The sequence below is a fragment of the Haliotis rubra genome, unplaced genomic scaffold, assembly GCF_003918875.1.
Source record: "Haliotis rubra isolate DU_JTF1 unplaced genomic scaffold, ASM391887v1 Scf67, whole genome shotgun sequence".
Lineage (NCBI taxonomy): Eukaryota > Metazoa > Mollusca > Gastropoda > Lepetellida > Haliotidae > Haliotis > Haliotis rubra.
The window spans coordinates 2,370,048-2,381,789 of record NW_025767379.1 but is presented as its reverse complement, the minus strand read 5'-3'; the positions used below and the strand labels follow the sequence as shown (position 1 = coordinate 2,381,789).

Below are 11,742 nucleotides of genomic sequence, written 5' to 3'. Positions count from 1 at the left end.
CGCAACACACAGTATTAATATTGTGATAACTGGAAGGGAGATACCCTACTGATATCATGGAGAATTCTAAAACTGAGTACAGAGCTGTATGTAACATATTATGGAATGTTCAGACGATCAATCTAAACAACATATTTCAGATCAGTTCACCTGAAGGAAATTCAGGAACACATAGCTTCAGAGTGATAGCATTGTCTTGTTTATCATTAAAATGTTAAGGGAAGTTTGGATGACAATATGCTTGTGTTCCAGAACTTGGACTGAACTGAAACACCCCTGATAATCTCTGCTAGTGTCTACACCCGATGTGGGTGGCGGGGTATCCTATGGCTGTCGACACGCCGAAGACCCGGGTTCGATTCTCCACATGGGTAAAATGCGTGAAGCCCATTTCTGGTTGCCACCACCCCACCCCACCGATATTGCTAAAAGCGGCGTAAAACCATACTCACTCAATCTAAGTGTGTCTTCGTAAGAGATACAGGTTCACATGTAGCTCATGCCTATCATGGGAATGAACTTGAGTCCAGTATGGCCGTACAGACATGTGGTCCCACTGAGATACCATGCCGACGGTTAACATGGATGCTCCAATCAGACACACTATACTGATTCAAAGCTGGCCAGTCCTTGTGTTACTCCGCTGACGCCGAGTGCCAGGCAAGGTAACAAAAACGACCATGTATTTAGGTCGTTTCATATACGACCAGGGAATAGAACTACCGACTTTCCAGAGGAGACGCTCTACCCACTCGACTACCATGGTGGCAGCAGCTGCCGCCCACAATGATGAGTGTGATATAGGCTACTCCTAACATTTGGTGGTGTAGGCCTTCTGCTCGTAACAAATGTCATAGATGTCAATTTCGATTATCCCAACACACACACACACACGCACGCACGCATGCACGCACGCACGCACACACACACGCACACACGCACGCACGCACCAAAAAAAACTGAAAAGCGTTGTGATTGTAAAGCATTGTGTTTACTTATGGCCAAAACACAACAGATGTCATACGCTGCTTGCGTGTTACGTGCCTCGCCCAACGTAGAGGACTGAGTCGATAGCACGCAGTCATGTCTTCTCCTGTTCCCAACAGTGCACATATCCTACAGCGTCAAAATATACTTCATGATTCAGGGCACGCAATAGCAAAACCTTCATCCCTATAAAGGATAGTAAAACTGCCTCATTTCTGCTTGATTATATGTATGACAAGAGTATTCACAGTCAATCATAACCTTGTTGAATTACGTTAAAACTAGATTTGTAACATGTGGCTACCACTCATTTTCGATATTCCTCAGAATTAAGGCAAAGAATTGATAATTGCAACGGTATTTGATATTTTAAAAGAACAATTTTTGCTGTCATTGCGAGGTGATGTTTATAATTCATCTAAAGGTTTTTATTATTCTTAGGATTTCCCATGTTTTGACCAACATCTTTTATTGAATGAAACGTTTATAAACGAATACTATATTTTAGAACAAGCAACCATAATTTACCAAATTATAATGTAAAAGGGACGATATTATAATATCCCTCGTCAAGGAAGATTATGTATTAAGTGTAACTCTAGACTTATCAGAGATGAATTCCACTATCTATGTGATTGTACTGCTTTATCAACTCAACGTAGAGTATTATTACCAATGTCCATCTTTAGTAAATTATAAGAAACTGATGTGTGATGGGAATATTAAGATTATTGTTCAAGATATGATTTGCCATCTTGTAGTAAGGGTTATGTAACTCATGTACTACCGGTGGCTGTAACTTGGAGTGAATAAAGACTGATTGATTAATTATACCGTAATGAACTTGTCCATGCAATGCCATTGTCAACAACAAGGAATAATTTCAGACTTATAGTAGACTTGTAGTTTATTTTCTATTTACGAACATAATAAAAAAATGGATGACAAATATTCCTGGAGAAGAGCAGCATCAGCAGCATCATATATGACCAATCTTGATATACTTCATCCATATGAGCAATCTTGATATATCTTCATCATATATGAGCAATCTTGATATATCTTCATCATATATGAGCAATCTTGATATATATTCATCATATATGAGCAATCTTGATATATCTTCATCATATATGATCAATCTTGATATATCTTTCATCATATATCTTCATCATATATGAGCAATCTTGATATATATTCATCATATATATCTTGATATATCATCATATATATGAGCAATCTTGATATATCTTCATCATATATGAGCAATCTTGATATATTTCATCATATATGAGCAATCTTGATATATCTTCATCATATATGAGCAATCTTGATATATCTTCATCATATATGAGCAATCTTGATAATCTTCATATATGAGCAATCTTGATATTCATCATATATGAGCAATGATATTGATATATGATATATCTTCATCAATCTTGATATATTTTCATCATATATGAGCAATCTTGATATATATCTTCATCATATATGAGCAATCTTGATATATCTTCATCATATATGAGCAATCTTGATATATCTTCATCTTGATATATATGAGCAATCTTGATATATCCATCATATCATCTTGATATATATATGAGAAATCTTGATATATCCTCATCATATATGAGCAATCTTGATATATCTTCATCATATATGAGCAATCGTGATATATCTTCATCATATATGAGCAATCTTGATATATCTTCATCATATGTCCAATCTTGATATATCTTCATCATATATGAGCCATCTTGATATATATTCATCATATATGAGCAATCTTGATATATCTTCATCATATATGAGCAATCTTGATATATCTTCATCATATATGAGCAATCTTGATATATCTTCATCATATATGAGCAATCTTGATATATATTCATCATATATGAGCAATCGTGATATATCTTCATCATATATGAGCAATCTTGATATATCCTCATCATATATGAGCAATCTTGATATATCTTCCTCATATATGAGCAATCTTGATATATCTTCCTCATATGAGCAATCCTCATATATGAGCAATCTTGATATATATTCCTCATATATGAGCTGAACAGACGCAATTAACTCAGGAATCTTGTTTCTTTGAAATTTTCTGGCGGATGAATGTGTGGAGACTTGTTCCTGACAAATGCACCAATAGTGGTGCACCAACAGTTGTGCATTTGCCAGAACAGCCAGCAGTAACACCCTTCCAGTGGATACATGTAAGTCGTCTGTTGTTCAGTCTCCACCTGCAGCTAGCAAGTAAGACCTGTTTCCCTCCAGCTGTAACTCTACGAACTCGACACGGGTTAGCCGTCATCAAACTTTGTAACCATTCATTTACTGTTTCCATATTTATATGATATTCTGTTACAGATGTGGAGAAGTTGATCTTGTTACGTCAGTTAATTTTATTGTCTGGCTTGCTCACTAGCTGCTCGTGGAGTTTAGATAACATTTATATAAGACCAAAAGTGTAACTTGACTCCCAATAGTAAATTGGTATTTGACCGAAGTATTTGACCTGGTATTTGACGGATTACTAGAAAACGGAGTGTGAAAACGCTACCTGAAACGTTCAGCTCAGTACTACATTATTGACAGTACCCGAGAGAAATCTGCCCCATAACAACTTACTGTCGAAGACTGAATTTTGAATGACTGTTGGCGACTCCCAAAACAGTTCTAGCGATGCTTGAAGGTAAAGCCATGTCTTGACAAGGGTTTTAACTCCTGTGCGCGGACGTCGTAGAGAACAACCTGTCCTGTAATACAATAGCCTGATAAAGATGCCCAAATATGTTTATCTTAAAAGAAGCAAAGCCCAAATAGCAAAATAACAACGGAACCAATACGGAAGATGTAGACATCAAAACGATGCCCTGAACTTAAGCTATCCGCCGGTACCACTAGAGGTTTACATTCAGATATATACCATATAAACAGCAACATAATCCTGCGTGAAAATCAAAGTTACAAAACCATTTTCAATAAATGTAATAAGGTAGCAACTATATGTGAGATAACAGTGAGTGAGTTTAGTTTTACGCCGCACTCGGCAATATTCAAGCGGCGGTCTGTAAATAATCGAGTCTGGACCAGACAATCCAGTGATCAACAGCATGAGCATCGATCTGCGCAACTGGGAACCGATGACATGTATCAACCAAGCCAGCGAGCCTGACCACCCGATCACGTTAGTCGCCTCTTACGACAAGCATGGGTTACTGATGGCTCGCTCTAACCCGGACCTTCACGAGGGGAGACAAGCATTGGTTACTGATGGCTCGCTCTAACCCGGACCTTCACGAGGGGAGACAAGCATGGTTTACTGAAGGCTCGTTCTAACCCGGACCTTCACGGGTGTGAGACAACAGATATCAAACATATACATGATAACATTGAGCGATTATACAGCGAGAGAATATATACTCGGCGTCCTTAATGGAGGATCAAGCTATTGGTAACACTATTTCTTAAAAGTTTAAAAATCTTCGTTTTTGTTTGAAATATATACAACGTCCGATACATTCTGTTACCAGTGCTGTTTGAACTTCTTGTCTGTATGTCACGATGTGTCACGTTTGTCAACACATTAAACATTACGATGACACTCTTCGTTCTATTATTTCTGAGGAACTTTTCTTTACATGTGCTATATATCATGTGACCCTTTATTAATGACGCCTAGTATATTTACAGTCACATATTATCAAACAATGAATGTACAGGACTTCGACGCCCGCCGGACTTTGCCGAACGGCTATCTTCATTTCATTACTTGATCAAGATTAATGTTTTGTGATGATACACAGACATTAGGCATTTCTGTTCTCTGGTAATGTTTAAAGAATTGTATTAGAAAAAAGCAAAATGTCAACAAACAGCTGTTGCAGCAATATGTGCCGATATCCTCAATGCATACAGGTTCCACCACGACGCCGGTCATATGTCGCTGTGATGAGCTTAGAGAACTAAAATAACTGGTGGCATAGCCGATGAACTTACACGAAACATACAACATGGCTGCCATTGTAAGACGTCAATTCCATATCCTATGCCAGCGACATTGATTTCTGAAAGTTATTAATGTCAAATTTACCGGACATTTTGAAAGGCGACGTTTTGTACCTTATTCGGGTAGCACCATTTCCTTCCTGCCTGCAGCAAACTGGTGGGAACAAATCATGGGTGGATCGAACCTGATACGATCTTCTTTATACAATTATAGTACAGTACAGTTTTGTCTGCATATGTATTTCAGGTTTGGCATTTGTTCATAGAAAGTTACATTAAGATGTGCCCGGCCTGCTTGCTCTTCCCTGATCTTTTCAGACAGCCATTCTTCCATACAGTCCAGTGTCTGGTTCTGATAGTTTATATAAAACTTATTTGCAAACAGTTCTCGGCGTGTCGTCAACAAAGGGAGATCACCCACGCCAAAAATGCAGATTTCACGCACGCGCTTCCCGTGACATGGCCAAGCAAAGGATCTTTCAGGAGCGTTCGGTCCCCAGTTTTTGAATCGAGCAATGTAAGGTTTACTGTCGTAATCTGTGGCACAGTCGTCACCTGAAACAATGAATTAAAGTAGTGAACAGGCGTTCATGTGGCAGTGTAAGATCAAGTAGGACAGGTAGCGTTCTGTATGAGTGAGTGAGTTAGATGGGTTAATTCTGCTTAAAGCAGTAGCTCATGATCCGGTCACACTCGCTGACTTGGTTCATGTCATCGTATCCGAATTGTGTATATCGATACGCATGATGTTAATAACTGGATTGTCTGCCGCGTGCAACAATACAAACCGAAACATGAATCTCATTAACCCATTCAGACAATGACCTACTTTTCAGCCGATCCGAATTTTCTCGTGTGAAAGTGAAAAGAGACATCACAAACAACTATGGTTACACTGAATTCCAATTCCTTGTTTCATAAGAAAATGATATTTACAAGTTAATTTAAACTTTAATAACATCGTATTTCTATATTTTATGGCGAGGTGTAGGCAGCATTAGGTCGTAAAATGATTCAAAATTCCTCTGGATCACTGGTTACACCTGTTATGTGTTCTTTGCGCTTAATTCAGTGTAGTTTTGTTACGCACAATGTGATTGACATAATATCAAGTCCGTACCAGACCGCAAAACTTTTCTAGCGGCAGAGCCTCGTTTTGAGATTTCCACGATTTCCAGGTTTCCGTCTGTCAGAGCACGGTGTACGACAGAGCACGCTGCATGACGTGTTTGTAAGGGTCAGAATGAGCGTAGTGGTGCAATATACAAGTGCTTAGATGTATCAAATAACACTGATTAATATTTATGTATCCAGTTGAATGAATTGGTCTCGAAATTCTGGACTGGTTATTATACTATGTTGCGCAATAGGACGAAACCCAGTCAGCAGGAAACGAGACTGTTGTGTAATCAATGTTTTGACTTGACCCGAGATGTCAGTGTTATGTCTGAGGAAGTTATGCAGGTCTCAGACATTTACCACTTTTGTGAAATCAAAAAAGCATTGGTATGGCGCTGACAAACCTAAGAACATAATCGGTACGAATCAGGATTCGAACCCAGAACTGAAGGTAGAAAGAAAGGTCTGATCTCGGTCGCAACAAACACAATAGTCACGGAAGTGTGTTGGGCACTTGATAAAATAGAAAAAAACACTGCCGTTTGTTCAATTGAATTTTGATTTTCAGAGAAAATGGACATAGTATACTTTATGTGTTGCGATATTTCAGCACTAACACCACGGAAGATATCATAAATGGTTCCCACGCACGTGGAGAACTAAACCCAAACTTTCGGCGCGACAAGCAATTCATTCAACACTTGGCTATCTTGTTTTTTAAAAACAACTTTTCTGCTTTTCTGGAAAAACCTTTGCCGACCTTAGTCATGCAGCAAACCCTCGTGATCTGTTCTGCAAAACTATAGTTTCTCACTCACTCACTCTCTCTCAGCCATTCACCCTTTCAAGTACTCAATCACAAATCTATTCACCATTCGCGCACTCACCCACACACTCAATAACTCACTCACTCACTCTCTCACTCTTTAATACGTACATATTGGTTCCATGCGGGCGTCCTTCTGAAATCAGACATACAGACTCACGCACACACTCAATAACTCATTCACTCACTCACTCAACCCACCCACTCATCCACCCATCGAATCAGTCCCCTATCCATTACAAAACTCACTCACTCATTCACTCAGCTGGACGTTCACCTAAAAACGAGCCGGGGATCCTTAATAGGGGGCTGTGGTTTAACGAAGGAAAGAACGTCTCGTCTGGTATCCTTGTCTTTCTCAGCCATATTTTAAACTTGTGGACAACTGGGCTGTGTAACGCATAGCCGACAAACTCCCTGGACACTAGGACGTGAGTATTTCCCTTGTGTAGGTTGATTCCGACTGGAGGCGGTCCTGCTCGACCCCATCGAATGCGCTTCCACTTTTCCCTGGCAACATCAAAGGGAGAAAACTAGCTTATATATCTTATCTTGTATGTGTGTTGTATTTATGCCGCACTCAGCAATATTGCAGCTGTAACACCACGACATGTAAATAATTGACACTCGACCAGATAAACCAGTGGATGTTATCCTCGGCTGTGAATCACGCCGTCAGCAGTGACTGACAGAATGTATCCACCTGATCCAGTTTGTGGTGGGACGCTGAGGGTTCACCACGAATCCGGATAATGATTACAAACATCGACTTTGATATATTTATATTTCTACTTAACATACGACCCTCCCTTCTGGAAGTTGTTTTCCCCTCCATGTATGAAGTATAGCAGCAAGTGTTGTTCCGTTGACATTCACACTGACTACATATTCTACCGGGTACCCATGAGTGAGATAGATAGTCCAGCAAAATTATTCCCAATGTTTTCCATCGAAACGATCGTGAACCCGTAAAGATCCGGGTTACATTTGGTCTTCATAAACCTGTGTTCGTCGTATGAGGCGACTAGAGGGATATGGTAGTCAGACTCGCTGTCTTGGTTGGCAGATGTCATCGCATCCCAATTGTGTAGATCCATGCTTGTGATGTTAATCACTGGATTGTCTGCCGAGTGCGGCATTAAACAACACTGGAATGTCTGGTTCAGACTCAACCCAAGACTCACTCGAATTCCCTGGATACTGTATACTATGAAAACAAACAGACTTACACTTCTTTCTCGGCATCAACTATATTGGCACCTCTCAGGGTCTTCAGAATCCTGACAATCTCACGGTTTGTTTTGAGAGGAAACTCAGTACCAGACAGGTTTATAAAATACCTCCAGGAAGGATACGCCCACAGGTCCTTCATGCATTTTACATCCGCTTTCAGAACAGAATATGTTCCCCACCTCACATTGATCCGCACAGATGCTAGAAACACATTGGGCAGACAATCCACAACAGCTTTAATAGCACTGAAGTCTGCCTCATACATCTTCTTGTCCACGTGTACACAATAGTAATTAGATGGCCTATAAATGGCTCTGAGGAGCCTCTCCACTTGCTCCACGTCTTTGTACATCAGTATGCTAAATGCAAGAGGGAACTCAGTCTCCTCAGCACTAACGTCCATGATGTAGCCTCTCTGGTTTAAGAACCTGGTACAGTTCCTGGTCATATGAGTATATGGCAGTGATGGCTTGTAGGGATGCGCCTCGCCGTACAGTATGGCCTCTTGTATTTGACTCGTGTTTCCAGCTATAAGGTCTCGGCACCGTGGCTTCACATGCTGTGTGAAATTTTTGTTCTTATTGCTGTTGGTCGTCAGATTAATCCTGATCTTGTTCCTGTTCTTGTTCCCGTCCATATTTTTGTGGGATTTGGGTTCATTCTTTTCACTTTCAATTTTGCCAAACTGTGTTATGTTCGGCAGTGGTTTAAAATGCAATTCGTTTTTACCATAGACCTTTATATCTAAAGTCTTTGGAGAACCAGTTTGGTGACTATTTCCTTCAGGAACATTATTTTTTATGTCTTTGGCATAATGTTTGATATTTGTTACAACAGATTTGTTTGTTCCAGTTGCTATGGTAATATTTTCAGTGACCAATGAGGTGGACATAACCAAACTGATTTGCCGTTCTACGTCTCTCTTCGATCGTAAGACGTGATTGTGTCGTGCGGCATGTTTGTATATCAGTACGTGGTTAACACTCAGCATTGCACCGATCAAGAAAAATAGGCAAATGGCGCTTCTCGTATTTGGAGACGGGACCAGACGATACATCTGCAAAATAATATATATTCGCATTCAGTACCAAAACTCATATACGTAGGACGAATGTAGGATGCCAATACGTGGATCCTAGCACTCCTTATGGTACGGTCCAAGTGGCGATCTCAGACACGACCAACTCGACCCCCAGCAGCGACCTCGAGTAGCGCAAGGTCGCCATGGGACCGCACCACTGTTCAAAGTCGAACTGAAATTGAACTAAGGTCGTTACGAGGTCGTTATGAGGTCGTTGTGAGGTCGACTCAGGTCGAGATACCCCCCAGGTCGAGACAAGTCGAGTAGTTTGCGAGGTCGAGTCGGTTGAGGTCCCGAGATCGCCACTGGGACCGCACCACTAAGGAAGTAACTCGACACGACAAAATATAATCTTCGATCATTGGGCCACCAGTGAATAGTGAACTATAATACTTACCTTTCATTTGATGTCCCACCCATTCAGTCAGGATCAGGTCAGTCTTGGGATGAATCATTCAGTCGAACTCACGATTTACTCCATGTTTCAACACCCGTCGAAAGATGCTGGGCGGTACAACTCGCCAACAGTGTAAACCTACGTATGTTGTGAACGTGTTGGACAAAAGCCAAACTACAATCGACATAGTAACATATGTTCACCAGTATAATACTGTGACTTCACAGCGCAAGCACGTACAATGGGGCATTATCGATGGTTTCAGTGGTCTGGCGTAACGTCAACAATACGGTCAGTATGAATTCCTGTGGCTATGTAATATCATGTAATACAACACCATGTGGTCGATATAGGGTTGTACACATGGGATCATCTGTCAGTGCATATGTACTTAGTCAGTGACCAGGCAGACTAATGTGGCCAGCATGAGCAACTATAAGCCTGGTAACACCTGAAACTGCCCAAATTGCATTTGAATATAGTTACCAAGCGACTTATTCTTGACATACCAGTCGATCAGGTGCCTCGGCTGATTGTACCCCAATCACTGGAATGCCCAGAATCGATTACTTAGAGTGCTGTCTTAAAGGCACTATATCATACCACACTTCTCTAAACATAAATAATGCATTTCTCTCAAGAATACTAACTGTCAGCCTTCAGGGAAGCTACAGTTGCCAGCAATATTCCCGCTATATGATGACGTTATGTGAATGATCTAGTGTTGTCCAGGCAATCCAGTCACTGGCATCATGAGGGTGGATATACGCAATGCGCTGACATGCATCAAACATGCCACCGAGTGGGACCATCCGATCCCTTTACGGCTGCTGAAGATCGATTCTAACCCTTACTTCAATGGTCTCATTTGTTAGGAGGGCGGGGTTGAAAAATAAACATCTGACACACATTTTCTGACTATGAAGGCAACCTCAAAGCAGTTTTAGAAATACATCCGTGGTATAATTACGTAGTAAGGATGAACATGTTGTCATTATATGTAGACAGGCCACAACAACAATAATGTTGACATCGATAGGAATACGCTGCTAAAATGACGTCAAAGTTCAGATCAAAAGATCATGACACTTGTCTCACGATACAGCAGCGAACGTCAAAATACAAGGGGCAAGGTATTTGCCTCACGATACAGCAGCCAACGTCAAAATACAACGGGCAAGATACTTGTCTCACGATACAGCAGCCAACGTCAAAATACAACGGGCAAGATACTTGTCTTATGATACAACAGTCAACGTCAAAATACAAGGGGCAAAGTACTTGTCTCACGATACAACAGCCAACGTCAGGGGCAAGGTACTTGTCTCACGATACAGCAGCCAACGTCAAAATACAAGGGGCAAGGTACTTGTCTCACGATACAGCAGCCAACGTCAGGGGCAAGGTATTTGTCTCACGATACAACAGCCAACGTCAGGGGCAAGGTATTTGTCTCACGATACAACAGCCAACGTCAGGGGCAAGGTACAACAGTCAACGTCAAAATACAAGGGGCAAGGTACTTGTCTCACGATACAACAGCCAACGTCAAAATACAAGGGGCAAGGTACTTGTCTCACGATACAACAGCCAACGTCAGGGGCAAGGTACTCGTCTCACGATGCAACAGCCAACGTCAGGGGCAAGGTACTTGTCTCACGATACAACAGCCAGGATACTTGTACAAAGATACAAAGCCAGGATACATGTACCTAGATGCAATAGCCAGGATATTTGCCCAAAGATACAACAGCCAGGATACTTGTACCAAGATACAACAGCCAGGATACTTGTACAAAGATACAACAGCCAGGATGCTCGTACAAAGATACAACAGCCAGGATACTTGTCCAAAGATACAACAGTCAGGATACTTGTACAAAGATACAACAGTCAGGATACTTGTAGAAAGATACAACAGTCAGGATACTTGTACAAAGATACAACAGTCAGGTGGAGTCTACTAATGCCTACAGTGAATAATGAATAATGCCTACAGTGTTAAATAAACAACTTTACGCACCAGTGCTGCTGATTGCACCTGCCTTCAACCTTTCAATAAAGTGGCATGGTCCT

At 40.9% G+C, this 11,742-nt stretch overlaps 1 protein-coding gene across 2 annotated transcripts; it reads right to left on the bottom strand.

Moving 5' to 3' along the window:
- Window positions 1–4,653: 4,653 nt before the first annotated feature.
- Window positions 4,654–9,810, bottom strand: LOC124257669 (beta-1,3-galactosyl-O-glycosyl-glycoprotein beta-1,6-N-acetylglucosaminyltransferase-like). Of its 2 annotated transcripts, none has more exons than XM_046691789.1 (4): window positions 9,667–9,810; window positions 8,185–9,245; window positions 7,233–7,465; window positions 4,654–5,565 (listed from the first exon to the last, which is right to left on the bottom strand). In XM_046691789.1, exons 2-4 carry the CDS (start codon window positions 9,243–9,245, stop codon window positions 5,219–5,221), a joined length of 1,641 nt encoding a protein of 546 aa, XP_046547745.1. In that variant the 5' UTR covers window positions 9,667–9,810; the 3' UTR covers window positions 4,654–5,218. The 2 variants fall into 2 exon arrangements, with proteins under 2 accessions (XP_046547745.1, XP_046547746.1); XM_046691790.1 differs by having other exon boundaries at window positions 5,487–5,565; window positions 7,209–7,465.
- Between the last annotated feature and the right edge of the window lie 1,932 nt (window positions 9,811–11,742).